At 38.2% G+C, this 19362-nt stretch overlaps 1 protein-coding gene across 14 annotated transcripts in view; it reads left to right on the top strand.

The window, feature by feature from the left end:
* The window catches only part of INPP4B (inositol polyphosphate-4-phosphatase type II B), a 611130-nt gene that overhangs the window by 511696 nt on the left and 80072 nt on the right, over window positions 1-19362 (top strand). For all 14 annotated transcript variants that reach the window (XM_066385755.1, XM_066385735.1, XM_066385716.1 and 11 more), the window contains 2 exons: window positions 3623-3826; window positions 17358-17514. In XM_066385755.1, coding sequence (XP_066241852.1) covers window positions 3623-3826; window positions 17358-17514 — 361 coding nt within the window. The remainder of the gene's footprint in view (window positions 1-3622; window positions 3827-17357; window positions 17515-19362) is intronic.

Raw genomic sequence — 19362 nt, 5'->3', positions numbered from 1 at the left:
GGAGTGGGGGGAGAAATGCCTTAAGAAAGCAGTTTAAAGTTCCTTAGGGTCCTCTGAGCAATCAGGATTATAAATCAACAAAGTGAACTGAAAAGGTCAGTCAAGAAAAAGAAGTATACATAGAAAAGTGCACCTTACAGTTTACAGTGAACTCCCATAAAGGTTTCACAGGTAGACATTGTAAATTTGTACAAACTGGGGGAAAATGGTTGTGTGATTTATCCAAGGTCAGGGGACTAATTTATATGGGCTACCCAGGTGTCAGGTAACACTCTTGGCTGGAAGTTCTTTTCTTTACAAAATGTTATGTGATGTGTGTAAATATAATCAATGCAGTAATGTCAGCATATGGAACTATTGCCATGGGAAATAATTACAGCATATCAAATTTAAAAATAAACAGGATTATTTCTCACCATATATATGACAACTAAAATGATCACCACTTGTTTACACCATTAGCTAATTCCATATTGCAGGTGGGATGAGACATAGCTTTGAATTTTTCAGTGATGGTAAGGTCATTTTTAAGAGAATGGGATTTGCATAATTTGTTGAGATCTTCAGTTAGAAAGAGTCATTTTAAATGAACATACTCAAACTATGCTTCTGCCATTAATATTCAGGAAACTAGGAAATTCATTCCCAAGAGGAGCAATTTTTAGTAGTTTTATACTTGCAGATAATTCTGTAAGTTACTTTGAAGAATATATACATGAAACTATGAATTGGAGGAATGCCAGTAAGGCAAAAGTAATTCAATTTTCAGAGAACAGTTCTCTCTTTTCTTAATATCAAACAAATGAAATAGGTTTGCCTTTGCTTAAGTTTATGCTTTTTTAACTATATTTTTAAACTGACATTTTAAATGAATTGTTTTGCCTACCCTTACAATAACATTTAGACAGCTTTTTTTTTTTTCATTTAATGTAGCATGAACTGAGTCAGAAAAAGAAAAAGGTTTTCAGAATTTCAAGTCAATAGGCACAGTCATGGTCATATTCTTGTCATGACTTTTAGCTTCCCTGGTGGCCTTTCATTTGCAAGAACAACAGTATACAGGTGTGTTGTATGGTATGTCTATATTAATCTTGTCAAGCTGATGTATTTGACTATAAAACATCAGGGTGTACAGTGGTCTACATTTGCTAGGTAATGCTGCTCAAGAAAATTGAGAGGGTTTTTTTCCAGGTCATGTGGGTAGAATGTTTTCTAATTTTTAACAGAATGCTATATAGATGTACAGTATCTTGGTGATCTAAAGTTTCCCAGGAATCAGATAGATTTTTTTTTCAGTAAAACCACAAAGTAAAAGATTAGCTATGATTGTGTTTGCTTAAGATTTTGTATGTATTATATTTTGTGTATTATATTATATTACAACTCAAAAATTCTGGGTTGTACAACTGTAAGAATCTATGGTATTATCTCCCATGTTTTCATGATAAATCAGTCCAAATGAGATTTGAATAAATGAAGTGGAATCTTTGTGTGTGCATGCTATGAGAAGAAAATGATTGCAATTATAAGAACTGTGCAAGATTTCATGGCGTGTGAATAGATATTCAGCTACATGATAATTATGTGAGTGATATGGAGACTAGCAATGTAATAGCAGGAATTCTAGAAGGCAAACTGATTTTCTCTAAAAATAAATCAAAAGATTTTATTGAAATTATCAACAGAAAAATAGTTTAGTTAAACTGAATGGAAGTAAAATTCCATTTTTACTGTTTACATTAACATTGATAGACTCATCTATGCTGTATGGAAAATTACATAAACAAAAAATTTCCTCATTTTGCTATAGCTATACTGAATTGTTCAAATACTATCGAACCAATTTTTTTTGGTTTTTTAAAAGAAAAGTTGTTTTTTATTTTGACTTCCTAGTTAATTGTCAAAATGTTTTTCAGCCTTTTCTTTGTATATAGCCTTTTCCCCTCAGATTTCTTGTCTACTTACCTTTAAAGTGGCTTCAACATGACTACTAGATTAAAAAAGTATATAAAACATCCAGTAAAGTGTAGCAGTGAAGGTAGTTATGCATGTAATTGTGGACACAGTTAATTCTGAGACCAGGAAGCTATTCAGAACCCTTGAGGAGGCTGAGGTTGGGAAGAAGGGTGAGGACAGAAACGTCTAGGTTGATGATGGCTGGTGGGCAGTGGGGAGTCAGGGGGGAAAGCTGTGCATTTATTAGAAAACTTAGGATCTGTTCCATTTGTGCTGCCAGTAAGCAGTCTGCTTTGGACAGGGCACCCTACTTCTTTCTTAGTTTCCTTATCTGGTGAATAAAGAGGTCCACTTTAACCCTTTAACATGTGAGGGTTTTTTTAACCCTTTGAGCAAGGACGTACATGAACGTTCGTATTAACTCAAAGGGTTAAGGTCCTTTTTTCAGTTCTTGAGTTTCAGGATCTATGGCAAAGAAGAGCTAAGCTATACAGATACCATCTTAGTAGGCCCTTGTTCTAAACACGGTTTAACTGGGTTTTTTAAATTGTATAGACACAACGAGGAGCTTGAGAGAAGATTTAGTAACCAACTGTTAGGCATGGCGGCATTGACTGCACAATGAGAATGCACCAATAAATGGTTACCTAGAGTTACAGCCACCGTGAAGTCAGCCATATATACAAGAGGGTCTCATTAAATGGAGATTATATCAACTGTTATTGGAAATAAATAACACTCTGAGTGAAGAGACCCCTTCTTCCGAAGAGATCACACAGTGTAAATATGAGAACAGTGGAGGTCAGGGCTTGAGCTGCTCTCCACTCTTTGAACAGATTGTGAGACCCTGTGCCTGTTAAGTGTACTGTAATACAGAAAATCAATTACTGTCCCTTTCAGTATATTATGGGGTGAAGCTAGTAAACATTTATTCAGGAAATTGAAAAGTACAGCTGTGAAGTTCTTTATTGTTGGGAAGCTGTCATTACTCCAGTACTTAGCAGGTATTTACCATCAGCTTGTAAAATCTACCATGGCAGGTTTTACAGTAGCCTCATTAAAATAGTGCATTACTGAAACCATTTGTTGGAGGAGACAGGCTGATAATAAGGAAAAAAAGCCAACTGTTTTCATGGGGAAGATGGCTTGTGTCATCCCTACTGCTGAAATCTGTCTATGATGCTAAAAAGAAAAAATATCTCGTGCCTCTCGTTTCTTTTCTTTTTTTTTTTAAAGGCATGTCTTTCTTTAGCCTTTAACTCTGTTTAAAAATATTGAATATCCATAGTCTGATTACATTTTCTTTGAAGGTCTGTTTGGGATTACTTGAAAGGTAGATGTTGTTCAAGTGATTATTCCCAGTGAAATTAATCTGCAAAGATAGAATGTGGGATGAAAAGAGAGGGTTTGAGGAGACAGATGGTGTTTATCATGCACACAGAACCTCAGTGTTGACTTTTAGAGCAGGAGGACTCAAGGTCTGGGCAACGTCCCCAAACCGAATTATGTTCAACTGATGGGTATGAATCATTCTCTCTCTCTGTTGGCTATACTTTTCCCACCATCCACACCGCTCAAGTGCCAGCAGATCTGCAGTTGATCTTTGCCTAACTCTATGCTGAGATGCCCACCATGGTGTTTCTAATCCTTGTCAATTTCTTTCCAGACAGAGCTTTTCGTACATGCCTTTAAGGACCAGCTGGTCAGAAGCGCTCTGTTAGCACTTTACACGGCCAGACCAGGAGGCGTCCTTAAAAAGCCACCCTCTCCTAAGAACAGCACGGAGGAGAGCAGTCCTCAAGATCCACCCCTGCCAATAAGAAGACAGGACTCCATTCCTCATCATTCGGACTACGATGAGGAAGAGTGGGTAAGTCTCTTGCACACTGCTTGCCTCCCAATGTTCAGCCCCGAGAAATTCAGTCAGGGTGGTAAGAAATCTCTGCTTTTCATCAAGACAAGTTAGAAGGCAGTCACAATACAGATAGTGGATAAATAAGACACATTTTTCCTTGGGGAAGATTACAAATGGAAGTTTTATTCCTGATCATGTTTCTTTGACATAAAAATTTCTTTGCTGTCAAATAAATCATATTATACATAACCAAGACTGTGTCATCAAAGTGAAGATGTCACAATTGCCAGGTTCTATAATACTTTTTCCTATTTATTGCCAAGGGAATATAAGCCATTAAAATTGCTTTTTGGGGCCCTGGCTGGTTGGCTCAGTGGTAGAGCGTTGGCCTGGCATGCAGGAGTCCCGGGTTCGATCCCCGGGCAGGGCACACAGGAAAAGTGCCCATCTGCTTCTCCACCCCTCCCCCTCTCCTTCCTCTCTGTCTCTCTCTTCCCCTCCCGCAGCCAAGGCTCCATTGGAGCAAAGTGCCCCGGGTGCTGAGGATGACTTCATGGCTTCTGCCTCAGGCGCTAGAATGGCTCTGGTTGCAACAGAGCAACACCCCAGATGGGCAGAGTATCGCCCCCTGGTGGGCGTGCTGGGTGGATCCCAGTCGGGCGCATGCGGGAGTCTATCTGACTGTCTCCCTGTTTCCAACTTCAGAAAAATAAAAAAATAAAATTAAAAAAAATTGCTTGCCCTGGCCGGTTGGCTCAGCGGTAGAGTGTCGGCCTAGCGTGCAGAGGACCCGGGTTCGATTCCCGGCCAGGGCACACAGGAGAAGTGCCCATTTGCTTCTCCACCCCTCCGCCACGCTTTCCTCTCTGTCTCTCTCTTACCCTCCCGCAGCCAAGGCTCCATTGGAGCAAGGATGGCCTGGGCGCTGGGGATGGCTCTGTGGCCTCTGCCCCAGGCGCTAGAGTGGCTCTGGTCGCAACATGGCAACGCACAGGATGGGCAGAGCATTGCCCCCTGGTGGGCGTGCCGGGTGGATCCCGGTCGGGCGCATGCGGGAGTCTGTCTGACTGTCTCTCCCTGTTTCCAGCTTCAGAAAAATGAAAAAAAAAGTTGCTTTTTGGGCCTTGGCTGGTTGGCTCAGTGGTAGAGCATCGGCCTGACATGTGGAAGTCCTGAGTTCAATTCCCAGGGCACACAGGAGAAGTGCCCATCTGCTTCTCCACCCTTCCCTCTTTCCTTTCTCTCTTTCTCTTCCCCTTCCACAGCCAAGGCTCCATTGGAGCCAAGTTGGCCCTGGCACTGAGGATGGCTCCATGGCATCTGCCTCAGGCACTAGAATGGCTCCGGTTGCAATGGAGCAATGCCCCAGATGGGCAGAGCATTGCCCCCTAGTGGGCATGCCGGGTGGATCCTGGTCAGGCTCATGTGGGAGTCTGTCTCTCTGCCTCCCTGCCTCTCTCTTCAGAAAAATACAAAACAACAACAAAAACAACAAAAAACCTGCTTTTTGGAAAAAGAGTCAGAAATTATCTACAATGCCCTACTTGGATGCAACAAGTATTTCCATTCTTGTAATCCAGTGTTTTAGTTCTGGGCATACTTAGAAAGGATTGTGTTTACATGGCAGTGTACATAAAAATCTCTTACATCCCTCTCATTCATGGTTTGATGATTTGAAAGAAAATATTATTCCAGGTGTTCTAAAATGAGCAGGATGGCCACATAAAACCATTTGGAAAAAAATAAAGCTAAGTAAACAAAGGAAGCCAGCATAGGTGGGGACTCCTTGGACAGAACAAGTCAGGAGAAGCATGAGGTGCTGGCTCAGGGGGAGCAGTGTTATCCCTGAATCAATACCTATTCATTATCCAGGATCCTTTCACATTATATGCACACACAGAAGGAAACACTTTATCATATGTTGAACCAAGAAAATAGTATGCTAGCTGTATTAGATATTAAACAGTGAACAATGACTTTGCCTGCCACCCTACACTTCAAACTGTTCAGGGAGTAAATTATTTGAAAGACCCCGATCTCTCAAAAAACTGCTGTGTGAAGGGCCATGTAGAGAAGCGTGTTCTTTCTTCTGAAAAAGCTTTCCATCACAGGAAAAACAGAGCTGGGTCCAGGAGGTAAATGCTGAATAAGTATTTGTTGTTGCTGATTAAGATTGCATTTCTCCCACAGAAGCATTTTCAAAAGAGCAAATCTAATATTTCTACCTTTTACCTCACCTTCTTCTTCAATTTATCTACAGCTCTGAGGCATTCGCACCTCTTAACCTCCCTGAAGTTCAATTTTCTCAACTGTAAAGTGAAACTAACAGCACCTGTTTGGCTTGGGGTGGTCATGAGATAAATGATTTACCTGTGCCATAATGCTCTATTACCTGGAAAGGCCTGGGCCAGTGCATGGGTGCAGTATAGCTCTGTTTTCTTTATTTAAGATATGTAAATATATAATCTTATCATGAGAGTCAGTACTACCTCTTCAGATAAATGGGAAACCTTGATCTACCCTAAAATGTGTACTGTAAACTTTAAGAGTTTGGGTGGATAATAAATAAATATCTTGTATTTCTTTTCATTAAACATGGTGTTAACCTTTTCACATTTTATATTAAACCAAGTGAGAATTTGGGAATTGGATATCTTTCCTTTATATAATTTTACCTCACTGTGTTATGCAAACCCTTCCTCAGAACTTGCCTTTTCCCTGCTATACCAAAATGTCCCTTTTCCACCCTCCCTCCTTATTTTCTTTTCTTTGGATCATTTTTGGGACTTTCTGAATCATAGGTAATTCCTAGGTCCTTAGGTCCTAGAGCAGAGAGAGGTCTAGTGGTAGATAAAAACATGTTATCGGGCCCTGGCCAGTGGTGGATGACCTGGGTTTGATTCCTGGTCAGGGCACAAAGGAGACATACTCATCTGCTTTTCCACCCTTTCCCCCCCGCCCTTCTCCTCCTCTCCTGCAGCCATGGCTCGATTAGAGTGAGTTGGCCCCAGGGTGCTGAGGATGGCTCCATGGCCTCCACCTCAGGTGCTAAAAAATGGCTCCATTGCAACAGAGCAAGGGGCCCAGATGGGCAGAGCATCGCCCCCTAGTGGGCTTGCTGGGTGGATCCCGTTCAGGGTGCATACGGGACTCTGTCTCTGCCTCCCCTCCTCTCACTAAATTAAATGTTGTGACAATAGTTGAAGACAGCAAGTGATAGAAGGTAGGCTCCATTAATAGGACTTCAACTCAACGTTGACATGCAGAACCTTCTGATGATGGTGAGTTGAGGAGGTTTACAGTGAACCATTCTGTTCAGTGGGGTATTGAGCTCCTGTTCTGCCTGGTTCATTTCTTCAGAGCACTGTGGAGAAAGGAGCTCTTCCAGGCCTGTCGTCGGCTTGCAGGTGGTCAGCTTCACATTCTTGCGACATTCTCCTGGGACTTCTCCAAACTCCCCTTTTTCATAGGGACACAGGTGAACCCCTCAGGCTTTAAGGACTCCACAGCCAATTAGGGCACTAGAGAAACAAGTAGCAATTACAGTACACCTGAGGCTTATTCATGGGCTAAAACAGGAGTCCTGTGGTCATGGTCAGATTTCCAAAAGTAAGGTTTAAATGTGCGTAAGAGTTAACCATTCAAGAAAGTGTATGTATGATGTGGCCTTTTAGACATAACAGGGAGATAGAGTTTATTATTAGGTGTTTTCTTGGTAAACATTGAGGCTGTTTATAGTCCAAACGCCATTTGACAGTCAGAGAGGCAGTGACTGATAGAGCGAGGTCCTCACCAAGGAGAGAAGAAAGTCATTTCCAGTACACAGGGGGAGGGCAGTCCCAGGCAGAACTCATTCTTCTGCTGCGTCTTCAGGGAGGGTGAGTGGGCCTGGGTGCTTTCTTTTTGTTGGTTTGTTTAAACTGTTTTTTCCATTTTATTGATAGTGATTGACATGTAAATTGTATTAGCTTAAGATGTACAACATAATGATTTGATTATACATATATACTGGGAAATAATTACCACAATAAACTTAGTTAACCGTCGCCATTCACATAGTGACATACTTTATTCTTGTGATGAGAACTTTTTAAGATCTACTCTTTTAGCAACTTTAAGTAAATAATTACAGTATTAATATAGTCACCATGCTGCACATGGCACTCCCAGAACTCAGGCATCTTACTACCAGAAGTTTTCACCTTTTGACCACCATTACTCACTTTCCATATCCCTCTCCTCCACCTCTGCAAACCCCAATCTGTTTTCTGTTTCTATGAGCTTTTTTTTCCTTTTAGATTCCACAGAGAAGTAAGATCATATGGTATTTATCTCTGTAACTTATTTTACTTGGCATATGGCCCTCATAGTAAACGGCTGGATTTTCTTTTTTTTATGGTTGAATAACATTTCATTGTGTATATGTACCACATTTTCTTATCCATTTATCTGTCAGTGGACACTTCAATTTTTTCCCATATTCCGGCTATTGTAAATAATGCACCAGTGAGCATGGGGGTGCATGTTTCATTTTGAATTAATACTTTTTGTTTTCTTTGTATAAATACCAAGAAGAGGAATCACTGAATCATCTGGCAGTGTTGTTTTTAATTTTTTGAGGAACTCTATACTGCTTTTCATAGTGGCTACACCAATTTGCATTTCCACCGTTAGTACAGGAGCGTTCTCTTTTTTCCACATCCTTGTCAACACTTGTTATCTTTTGTCTTTTTTTCATGAGAGCCATACTGACATGAGGTGATACCTGGTCATGGTTTTGATTTGCATTTCTCTGATTGTTAGGGAAACAAAAACCTTTTCATGTGCTGTTGGCCATCTTCATGTCTTCTTTGGAAAAATGCCTGTCCCGTTCCTCTGCATATTGTTTTTCTACTGAGTTGTATGAGTTTTTTGTATATTGTGTATTAACCTGGATGGTTTGGTTTATCCTTAAAGTAGAATCATGTACAAAGAGAAGGGTACAGGAAGGATGGACTGAGGAGAGTGGTTCAAGTTCCAGATGCACACCAAAGAAAGTGGGCAGAGGAGATTATTAGCAGCCAAGGCTGCAGTAGGAGTCTGCATGGTTGCTAGCTCACCCTTCATCATTCTCTGGGGACTACTTCAGTAGCCTTGCTGCTAGGAAAAATTCTCCCTGATTTTTTCTTCCAGTCGGTTCAGTAGTATATTCTCAGCTTATGTTCTCTTGGTTTCCTTCATAGGCAGAACAGTAGAGTAATAATGAAGCTATGTATCTTCCTCTTCATTTCCCTTTGTATAATTTCTGAATTTCCTCCGGAACCCATTGGTATTAGAAAGCATATACATGCTTTGCCTAAATTTACCACAATTACTAGGAAAGTCTTTCCCACTCAGAAAAGTTACTCCTCTTCCTAATGTAAGTTTACTCTGTCTGTCACCAATAACCAGGTCTGATTGTTAGATAGCATTCTTATTGTTAACCACTTTCTATTTAAAGGATTCCTTTGTCAAGAAATGGAAATCACTTTAAAAAACAGAAGAAAATTCTCCAAAGTTGTAACCATTTACCATTGCTTCCAAAGCCTTATCTAACTTTGAGAAATTGTGTAAATTCAAAGAAAATACAGCTAATTGAAAATGCCTTTGAAGATTGTGCTATTAAATGAATTGGAAACAATATTGTGTATCACTCTTCTAGTTAATTAGGTGTTAGAAAAGTTTCAGCACTGATTAAAAATCTAGTCAACTTCCTGAATCAATTAAGTGTTTTAAATTATTTTAATTGGGTTTTTGTGATATCATATGAAAATATTCTTTAATCACTTACATTGGTTTAGATTTAGACCTAAGATTACAACAGCTCCATTTTAAATAACCTGTTTGCTTTATTTATTCTCCTGTAGTGACTATATTTTTAACTATTCCCTAACATGAACAACTGCATTTTAGCTTCCTATAATACTTTTTTTGAAAGTTAAATACGTTAGTAAGTAACTCCTGAATTTTACTCTGCTGATGCATGTAAAAATCTTTCTTTTTGAGGTCATGAGAAAGAATCTCTGTTAGTTCTAAATCAGTGTGAAGCTGCCTCTTTTCAACTTGTTTTGTTGGCAAAACTGATGACATAGATCTAGGTAATAATTATTTAGTCAACATGGAAGAGATTGAAACTAAAATGATCACTGGTCAAAAAATGTCTGTTATTTGTTTGATTTTACTTATTAATGATTGAGTGTTTTAAAGACTGATTTTCTTGAAACTGTGGTAAAAAATTAAATTTCAAAGGAATATTGAGATTTTATGACATTGTGCAAAGAAATAGGCTAATATAGCATTCTTCATTTTATAGCTGGAAAAGATGACATTACTGCTTTTCTTTCTGACATTTCTACAACAGATGCTTCCAACAGCTGGGATTCCAAGATTAGTTTGTCCAAAATATGAAAGCATGTCATCCAACCAAAGTATTAAGTTGACCCAGTTTTGTGGCTTTCTGTAATTATACTATTCTCTGTAACACTGTGATTTTACTTCAATATTACTCCACCGATGGGCTTGGGGTTAAATCTACCTACACTTATTCAAAAAATTGTTTAAAAAAAGATAAACTTCTGAACCTTTATATTCAGATTCATTCTAGCAAAGAGCAGAATAGAGAGCAATTCTTATTATTTAGCTATATCCCAAACCTATTTTTAGTTGAACTATACTTCTGTATCAGACATTTTAGCATTCAAATTACCTAATTAATTCCCTTCTTCGTGTTGTAAATGTAAATCAAATTTCAAATTTTAGTTCTATTCTTAAGCTAAGGGAACATTTGCTATGCCTTATTAAGGTAAAATGTGTTTATGTCACATGAACACCATAGATGATCCACATTAATACATAGTAATTTTTCAATTATTTATGGGGTATAGAAACAATAGCACAGATTCACAGTAATATTTATGTCAAGCATCCTGATAATAAAGCCCATTTATAACCTGAAAAAAATGTGGTTTTTCTGTAACTCAATACTCCCAAAGGTTGCATTTTGAAATAAGATTTACACAAACCAGTTTCGGATATATTTTTTTATCAACATCTCACAGTTCATTTGATATTACAGCTTTCTTTAATTTTAATTTGTCTAGAACAAATATGAATGCTTAACCTTGTCAGAAGGATTGATAGAGCTATTTATATTACTATAATTGGTAGCAGAGATCACAGATAGCAATGCAAAACATTACTAACTGTTGAGGACTAACACATTTTGCCAGATACCTCTACAAGCAATCTGCAGTGATTTGTATTCTCAGCATCTCTTGCCAGTTTATGTCTTCATCCTAGAAATTACCTCTAGGGAATGTCATTCAGACCATACATACACAGAGATACCTATGCAAATTGATTTTCAGAAGAGATTCTGTTCAGTTCTCTGACTGGCTAGAAATATACTTTGTGGAACCATTGACCTGATCTTAATAAGAAGTAAATCAATCATTCTCATTTTTTTAGAGGTAATTAATTCTTGTAGCCAACTAGACACTAGCCTATGATTTAACTTCTAAAGCAACACCTGATAGTTTAGTTACCTAAATGAGTAAAAAGTTCACTAAATTATGGCCATTTATTTCCAAAATTTATGATATAGGTAGACAGACAGTAAGCGTGCGTGCGCGCGCACACACACACACACACACACACATTCATATATGCATTCAGCTCCAAACATTTTGTATAATAAAGCATTATTCTTATATCCCGTGGTCACTCAGCCTCATGAACACTGAATTATAATCAGTTGTTTATATGTCTGTTTCTTCCATGTGTTCATGAACTTTATAAACTTCTAAAGGGTGAAGACAATGTCATTTTTGCTGTTGTAGCTCCACAATTAGCAGAGCACTTGCACATAAAAAGGTGCTCAATACTCATTTGGAGAGTAAATTAATGACGTTAAAATTTGCCCACAAGTTACTGTTCTTGTTTACCTTTTTATTTTGAAACACAGAATATTTAAATTTAAGATAACTCTGCACTCTGTCAGGTAACTTTTTCTCCACTAGAATTCATGAATTATTTCAAGGGTTTTGTTTCTCTCTAAAATACTCAGTTATGTCCTCACCCCTTAGTGCATCTTTTCTGGTTGCATTATCACCTCCGAGGTGACTATTTAAGTCATCTTCAAAGTATCACCAACCGTAGGAAGTGGTAAAATTCTAGATGAACACAGACATCAAAGATGGCAAAGCTAAGAACACGGTGCACTAAGGCCTCTGGAAACTTCTAGAAAGCCAGTAGTGGCAATTTTAACCTCATTTGATTATTCATATGCCTATTACAAAGGTCCTAGTTACACAGAAATAATTTTAGATTTTCCCAGCAAATATGAGTGGAAGCAACTATTTTTCCATTGTCCCAGAACCCTTTTCTTTTTTCATTCCAAAGTCACACTTACTAGGGTTGTCTGGTCTGTTACCTTGTAATGAAAAAGTGACAGTGACAGCATCCACTCTACCCAACAGAAAGGGCAGGCAAAGATGGAAAATTAGGCCAGTTCCCTATATGGCCACCGAGTGTGTCCTATCATCTGTTTTTTTGATGGATGGGAACATTCCTGAACTTCTCCAGTCCATTTCATCGAGGAGAAATGTGCTTTGAATACTTATTTGATATTAAAGTCCACACAAGGTGATTAAGGAAAGTTCATGACTGTCCATTAAAATGCACAAATGTTCTATTAAAGAAGAGCAGCCCCAAATGAGATCTTTATGGGCATGCATATTCATGACACTCTGCCAAATTTTAGATTTTCCTACATGCCGTTAATACGTTCACCTTCAGTCCTCTGTTTTGTAGCACCTAATGCAGTGTTTTGTCCATACCAGTGCAATGTATTTTTTCAGAGTGAATGTAGGAATAAGTGATTGGATGATTTGCTGAGTCAGGAATAAGTGATTGGATAGATTTGCTGAGTCAGCAGTTCATCATCCAACTCAAACCAGTATTTTTAGCAAATATTTTATTTTTGTTAATGGAATGGAGATTTTCCTGTGGCTTTATGTTGGATTGTATCATCTCCCTTAGATATTTTCCTAATTTGTACAATGCCTGGTTCAGTGTCAGATATTTTAAAGTGCCCATGTGTAATAAATATGCAGACTTGCATACACACACTTAAAAAATTTATAATGACATTTAAATCAAGTGCCCTTAAACTTTAATGAATTTTAATGTGAATAGTCAGACATTATTCCATAAATAAAAGTTGTTGAATTCTCACAATTTAATGAATTGTTAAAAGAAATGCTGAGGTGTATATAGGCAGACTATTGATATATTGGGGTACATTCAGTTGTTTTTTGTTAATCAATCCTGGAAATTGATTGTATATACCACACTGACTGATAATGTCATATAATTCAACTAGTACAACTATCTAGTGGTGTACAAAGAACATCCAAATACCAATTTAAAATTTAAAACTTTAACCAATCAGTGGATTTTTTATTAAACAAATGTTTTATTTAATATTTATACTGAATTGAATGCTTTAGCATGATGTGGCATTTATCAGGTGAACTCAGCTTATGAGTTATAGTTTTGTTCTAACTCTAATATGAAGATGTAGTAATACCTCCTATACTTGTATCTCAATTACTTTTTATTTCTAAATAGCAGGTTATTCAGCCAATCAACAGATGTTAACTAAACATCAGTGGTGCACAGCAATGCTATAGATCCTTGTGGGAAAACATATTAAATATAAAATGTGAATTCTGACCTCAACAACCATATTGTCTAATTCAAGTGAATGGCCAGCACTCATAAAACAAGCAGAGATATTGAGATAGATCCCCAGAAGAGAGGTGGTCGTGTGATACATATTAAAAATGTTGCAATGATTCAGAGAGAAGTTATATGAAGGTTAGAGACAATGAAAAAATATAGCTCTTCATTCATTCATTCATTCATTCTTTTATCATCTGAGAATAAAAGGATTAATAAATAATGATCATTTTTCTCCATGAACCCACTGTCTTTTAGAAAGAAAAAAAATGCATTAAGCAGAGGGAATTAACACAAATGGTTCTTAGAGATGGTGAGACTTGAAAGGGTTAGTATTCGAATTGATGGAAGAGAGAAGAAATGGTGTTCTAGGCATCAAAATCAGCATGTGTCCAGATAGAAATATTAGTTCTTCCAAGGTGTCCTCCATGTCTCCCGTGTTCAGCACTGAGCAAGTATATAGCAGTGCTCAGAAAATATCTATTAAGCTGTTTAACAGCATGTTGCTAGGATAGCAAGATGACCAATCTAGATGAAGTTTTCATTTTGAAGACTAATGAGAAATAAGGAGAATTTTCTAGGTTGACTCAACTAGAGAAGTGCTCATAGGCTGAGAGCAGAATGGAGACACATTGCAGTACTTAGCCTGCTTCTGGCCAGAGGAGTGATGGCGTGAGCATGGTGATTAATGAAGATATATGTGGCACTTGTGCTTATGCCTGTTTGTGTGATAGCTGATATATAGGTCCAAACCGGGGACTATGGAGAGGTCAATTCTGGAGAAATAGCAGCTGGTTATCTGAATCCACTGTGTGGTTGGGACTAAATTTCAGGATGAAGCCAGCAGTTTGGTTGTTAGAAAGGAAGATCAGGGATTTTTTGCATAAGTTAATAGGTAAAGTTAAGCAGGAGGTTCAACAGGAAGCAAAGGTTGGGAAATCTCATTTAATTCTGATGGATGTTATGTGCCTGGCTATTTTTGGTATACATGATGTGTGTGTGCTGGTGGTTGTGTATTACATAGCTGGGCCATACGGGTGCCAGTGTTTTCCCTAGAGCAGTGGTCCCCAACCTTTTTTGGGCCACAGACCGGCTTAATGTCAGAAAATATTTTCACGGACCGGCCTTTAGGGTGGGACGGATAAATGTATCACGTGACCGAGACAAGCATCAAGAGTGAGTCTTAGACGGATGTAACAGAGGGAATCTGGTCATTTTTAAAAAATAAAACATCGTTCAGACTTAAATATAAATAAATCGGAAATAATGTAAGTTATTTATTCTTTCTCTGTGGACAGGTACCAAATGGCCCACGGACCAGTACCGGTCCATAGCCCGGGGGGTAGGGACCACTGCCCTAGAGTATTTTAACTGTAACTCCTTTTATCTAACAGTCCTGTTATACTGAGATTAGAGAAAAGGGCTATCAAGCTATTGTAAGAACAAAGGTTTGCAACGTTGAGTTAGCCAGTTTAGTACAAAATTGCTTTCAATCAAGGATAAACTGAAGCTTCATTTAAAATTTTTTTTATTGATTGATTTTAGAGAGGGAGGGAGAGAAGGGGGAAGAGAGAGAGAGGGAGAGAGAGAGAAACATCGATTTGTTGTTCCACTCATTTATGCATTTATTGATTGACTCCTGTATGTGCCCTGACGGGATCGGACTGGACCCTTGGCACATTGGGATGATACTCTAACCAACTGAGCTGCCCTGCCAAGACTGAAGCTTCTTTTTGAAGATGGCAGTTGGCCTTGTTAGTCCCCTGGCCAGTACTAGTCAGAGTCCTCAGAAATTGCCAGTGACAAGTAGGCATGGAGGTACAGATATGACAGGGCTACCTCGGACCCCATGCCAGCTCTGCTTTAGTCTTCACATTCTTGCTGATCAAAAAATTGGACCTATAAAAGTTGATTGTTTAAGCAGTGCCAACTTTTCTTTTAAGTTAACCACTGATCCAAATCAGTCAGGATTTCTCTTGATGTTTTCAAGATCAGAAATGTGTGGCGTGCTGAGCCAGCACCCTGGTCCCTGTCCGTGTGGCTCTCTGCCAGGTGCCATATGCCCCTGACTACTTACTGCTACATCAGTCAGATTTTTGCATCTATTGCTACTGAGTTTGACTTTTATGTGAGCTTAGGTCGTAACCCAGAAATACAGAAGAACCAAGATCAGCACCTGACTCAGAATGAAATACATATTACGGCTAGTTCTTTGTTGACTTGGCACCCTCGGGGTATCTCTGGGTTAAAGTCATCTCTCTCCCCTCCCCTCATTTGTTCCCTCCAACTCCCTCTGCCTTTCTCCCAGGTCCTGTGCAATATATTGAGGATACAGCTCCCAAATAATTCATAGTCAGTTATTAGAGACAGAAGTACAAATCAAATCAATAACTATAGTCCACTTTGTAGAAGCCATAAAATAGAAGGAAGCATGACCAGCAAAGTTCAGACCTCTCTCACGATCAGCAAGGCAGGATCTCCTCCCCAAAAGATAAAGAATAAAATGAGTCTACTCAGGACATGCTGCCGCGTGGGACTTCAATAAAATATCTGCTCATGCACAAACTGTGTATTACAAGTGCTCAATTTCTCGCCCCCAACCAGCACCCTCCCGGCTCATGTGTCCTTAAAGCATTTAATGACTTAAATGTGTTTCTGCTGTTTCCCACAGAACCCTTTATTGTATGGTTGTTGGTCTTGGTCAATGAACATGCTTCACTCTGCTAATCATGCCAGTAAAGATCCTTCTAGTGGCTATAAAGGTTACTTTTTCTATTGGTAGAATCCTTTAACTTGAGGTAACCGTAAAGGAAGAAAAGTAACATATAGATATAAAATGTAAGATTATCCTCTCAAATTATCTTCTGTTCAGACTCTTCAGAAATGTGATTAAGTTCAGCTGATCTATGCCTTGTATTCCTTTACATCCAAAAGGAAGCACGCAATCCTGCTCGTTTTATTTTTATCAAAATGCTAAGTTCCTCTCACCATGGGCAACAGAAAGAGAGCTGACAGTTTATCTCACATATAAAGCTGGTCTGGGAAATTAAGAGCAATCCTCTCTCCACTCTTCCCTCAATAGCAGGATGTATTCCCACTAGCCGGAGACCACACTTGCAGAACTCCCATTTCCTAGAGTAGTCAAATTCATGGACCCAGAAAGGAGAATGATAGTTGGCAGGGGCTGAAGGAGGGAAGAAGGAGTCCATGTTTCGAGGGACAAAGTTTCAGTTGGGGAAGATGAAGAAGTTCTGGAGATGAATGGTGGTGATGTCACACAAGAATGTGAGTGTACTGAATGCCACTGAACTGGGCATTTAAAATTGTTAAAGTGGTAAACTCTATGCATATATTATCAGAAGAAAAAGAAAAACAAGAATTTCTAATGCAAGTGGTGGGCGTTCTTTAAACATATTGGCATGTCTTTGCTTTCTTAGTAAGTATTGATAAGAAAAATAGATACATCCAGTTTAAATTTCATACTTTGCACTCAATTCTGGACTAATATTGTATGGTAGTTTATCATTGCTTCATGACAGAGGAAAATAACTAAGTAAAAAAGCTTTATAACACCTCAGTCTTGCTTTATTAAGAGAAAATGGATTCCTTGTCTATCCATAGTCTGGCCAATTGAATGGGAATGTCAGAACTAGTCAGTCACTCACTCTATGATTGCTTGCTTCTCTACTTGTTTCTCCAAACCGACTCACCAGATTTGATGAGTCAAAAACTCATCTTACCTTGTTTGTGCAATAAAAATGTGTATTGATACTCATGCTCTTTTCAGGATAGGGTGTGGGCCAACCTGGGGAAGAGCCTGAACTGCATTATTGCCATGGTGGATAAGCTGATCGAAAGGGATGGGGGCAGTGAGGGCCCCGGTGGCAGCGAAGATGGAGAAAAGGACCCTTCTGCCGCGGACTCCAGTGTAACTCAGCCAAGGGGTAAGGGATCTCTTTTTATTTCCCCCAAACATTGCCTGAGTAAACAAAATGAGAAAGTCATGATAAAATGAGATAGAAAAAGAGGACTCAATAGTGCCTTTGATGAAAGTGCCGATAGGCTGCTTTTCCACCGCTCTGGCTTGGATGATGGAAGGCCATTTATCAAATTGCATCTCAGTTGTGTTTTCAGAACTGCTTGCAGTGCTCTTTTTTTTCCCCCTTTTGCTACATAACAACCTTCTTGAAGAAAGAACAGTGTTTTCTTTTGAAGAATCTGACACAGTTTAATCTACTTTTATGCATTCCTCCAAAATTTTATTAGAAAGCAAAACAAGCATCTGATCTTAAAACTCTTAGAAACTTTGAGAAATATCAGGACACAGTATCTCGTAATGGTTCCTGAAAGAATGCCATGTGATAGATAAAATACTTTTTGCCTTATTCCAAAAAATAGTTTTTGTGAATTATTTCAAAAAGATATAAGAAGGTTTGAATCCTTGTAAGAACGATTTGCTTGTGTATTCTTCGAAAGACAAATTAGTAAGTCTAGATTTTTATGTAAACAATCATACACACACATGCATATATATGCATACATATGTGGGAACATATGTAGATAGGCAGGTATAGAGATAAATAATTTCAAATGTATGGCTTATTACAAGATTGTCTAGCAAATATAATAATCAAATTTTTAACTATGGTTGTGTCTCTATAAATGGCTTCTTTTGTTCAAATCTTTTTGCTAATGTGATTAATTTTGACAGCAAAAATCGAGACAAACACCTGTGTTTTTGTTCATGGTATACAAGTGCTATTGGTGTTGCCCAGACCTTTGGCAGGACATCTTACGTGCTTAGGGACAATAAACAGTGCCACCCACCCTTTTCTCTTGCAGTCTGCTTTTCTTTTTTCTTTAAGAAAAAGAGTTACATGAAAAATATGGTTGCTTATATAATTAAATGTGTGTTTTTCCAATTTGTTTTCCTGATTTTTCATTACTCACATTTTCATCAGGAGTTTAATTATATGAAACATCAATCTTCCATCACTTGATTAACAGTGGAGCCGTTTCTAAGTTATTTTGGAATCTATATTTTGAAGTAATATAAAGCAAATGCATAACCTAACTTATTCATTTACTTATAATAGCCCCAAACTATTTCCGACAGAGATATTTGAGATATACAGTCACTGATGATACATGCCCCAATTTACCTGAATTTTAAATTTTTATTAGAAAAATAATAATTTAGAAAATGTGCAAAAAAAAAACACCCCAAATGGGATTATGTAAGGTTCTTTTAATTTCAATCAGACACACTTATATTAAGCATGTCCTATGTTTATACACATATGCACACATACGTTGTAATCAAATTGGCATACACATTATAATTACAGATGTCCTTCTTGCTATTCTGCATATCATTATATTCTGAATATTTCCTGACTAACTTATCAAAAAATAAACTGTCATTTTAGGTATATAATTAAATTGTGCAATTAACACATAATAAGCATCTTTGAACATCTAAGTCTTTCCATGTTAGATTGCCAGGAGTGGAGAAAGTTATCCGTTCTCTCCCGGGTACTTATTTATACAATTATTTCTTTATATCAGTGTGGTTTCATGAATAGTGACTTTATTCTTTGGTTTATAATCCAATACTATTATTATTTATTCTGGGCTCGAATGTTCTAGAGTTAGCTCTTGGGAGCCCTCCCAGGTTGGTTTCAGTGGCTTTCAGACACTTCCCACCACAGGCTGTTTACTCTCTTTTTTTCTTACTTTCTTATTTTTTAATTCACTGCTTTACTGCTGACACATGAGCTTCTCTAGGCTCA

Source organism: Saccopteryx leptura, chromosome 1 (genome assembly GCF_036850995.1).
Source record: "Saccopteryx leptura isolate mSacLep1 chromosome 1, mSacLep1_pri_phased_curated, whole genome shotgun sequence".
In the NCBI taxonomy this organism is placed as follows: Eukaryota; Metazoa; Chordata; class Mammalia; order Chiroptera; family Emballonuridae; genus Saccopteryx; species Saccopteryx leptura.
The sequence above is the reverse complement of the archived record's forward strand: the minus strand, read 5'-3'. Positions and strand labels throughout refer to the sequence as shown.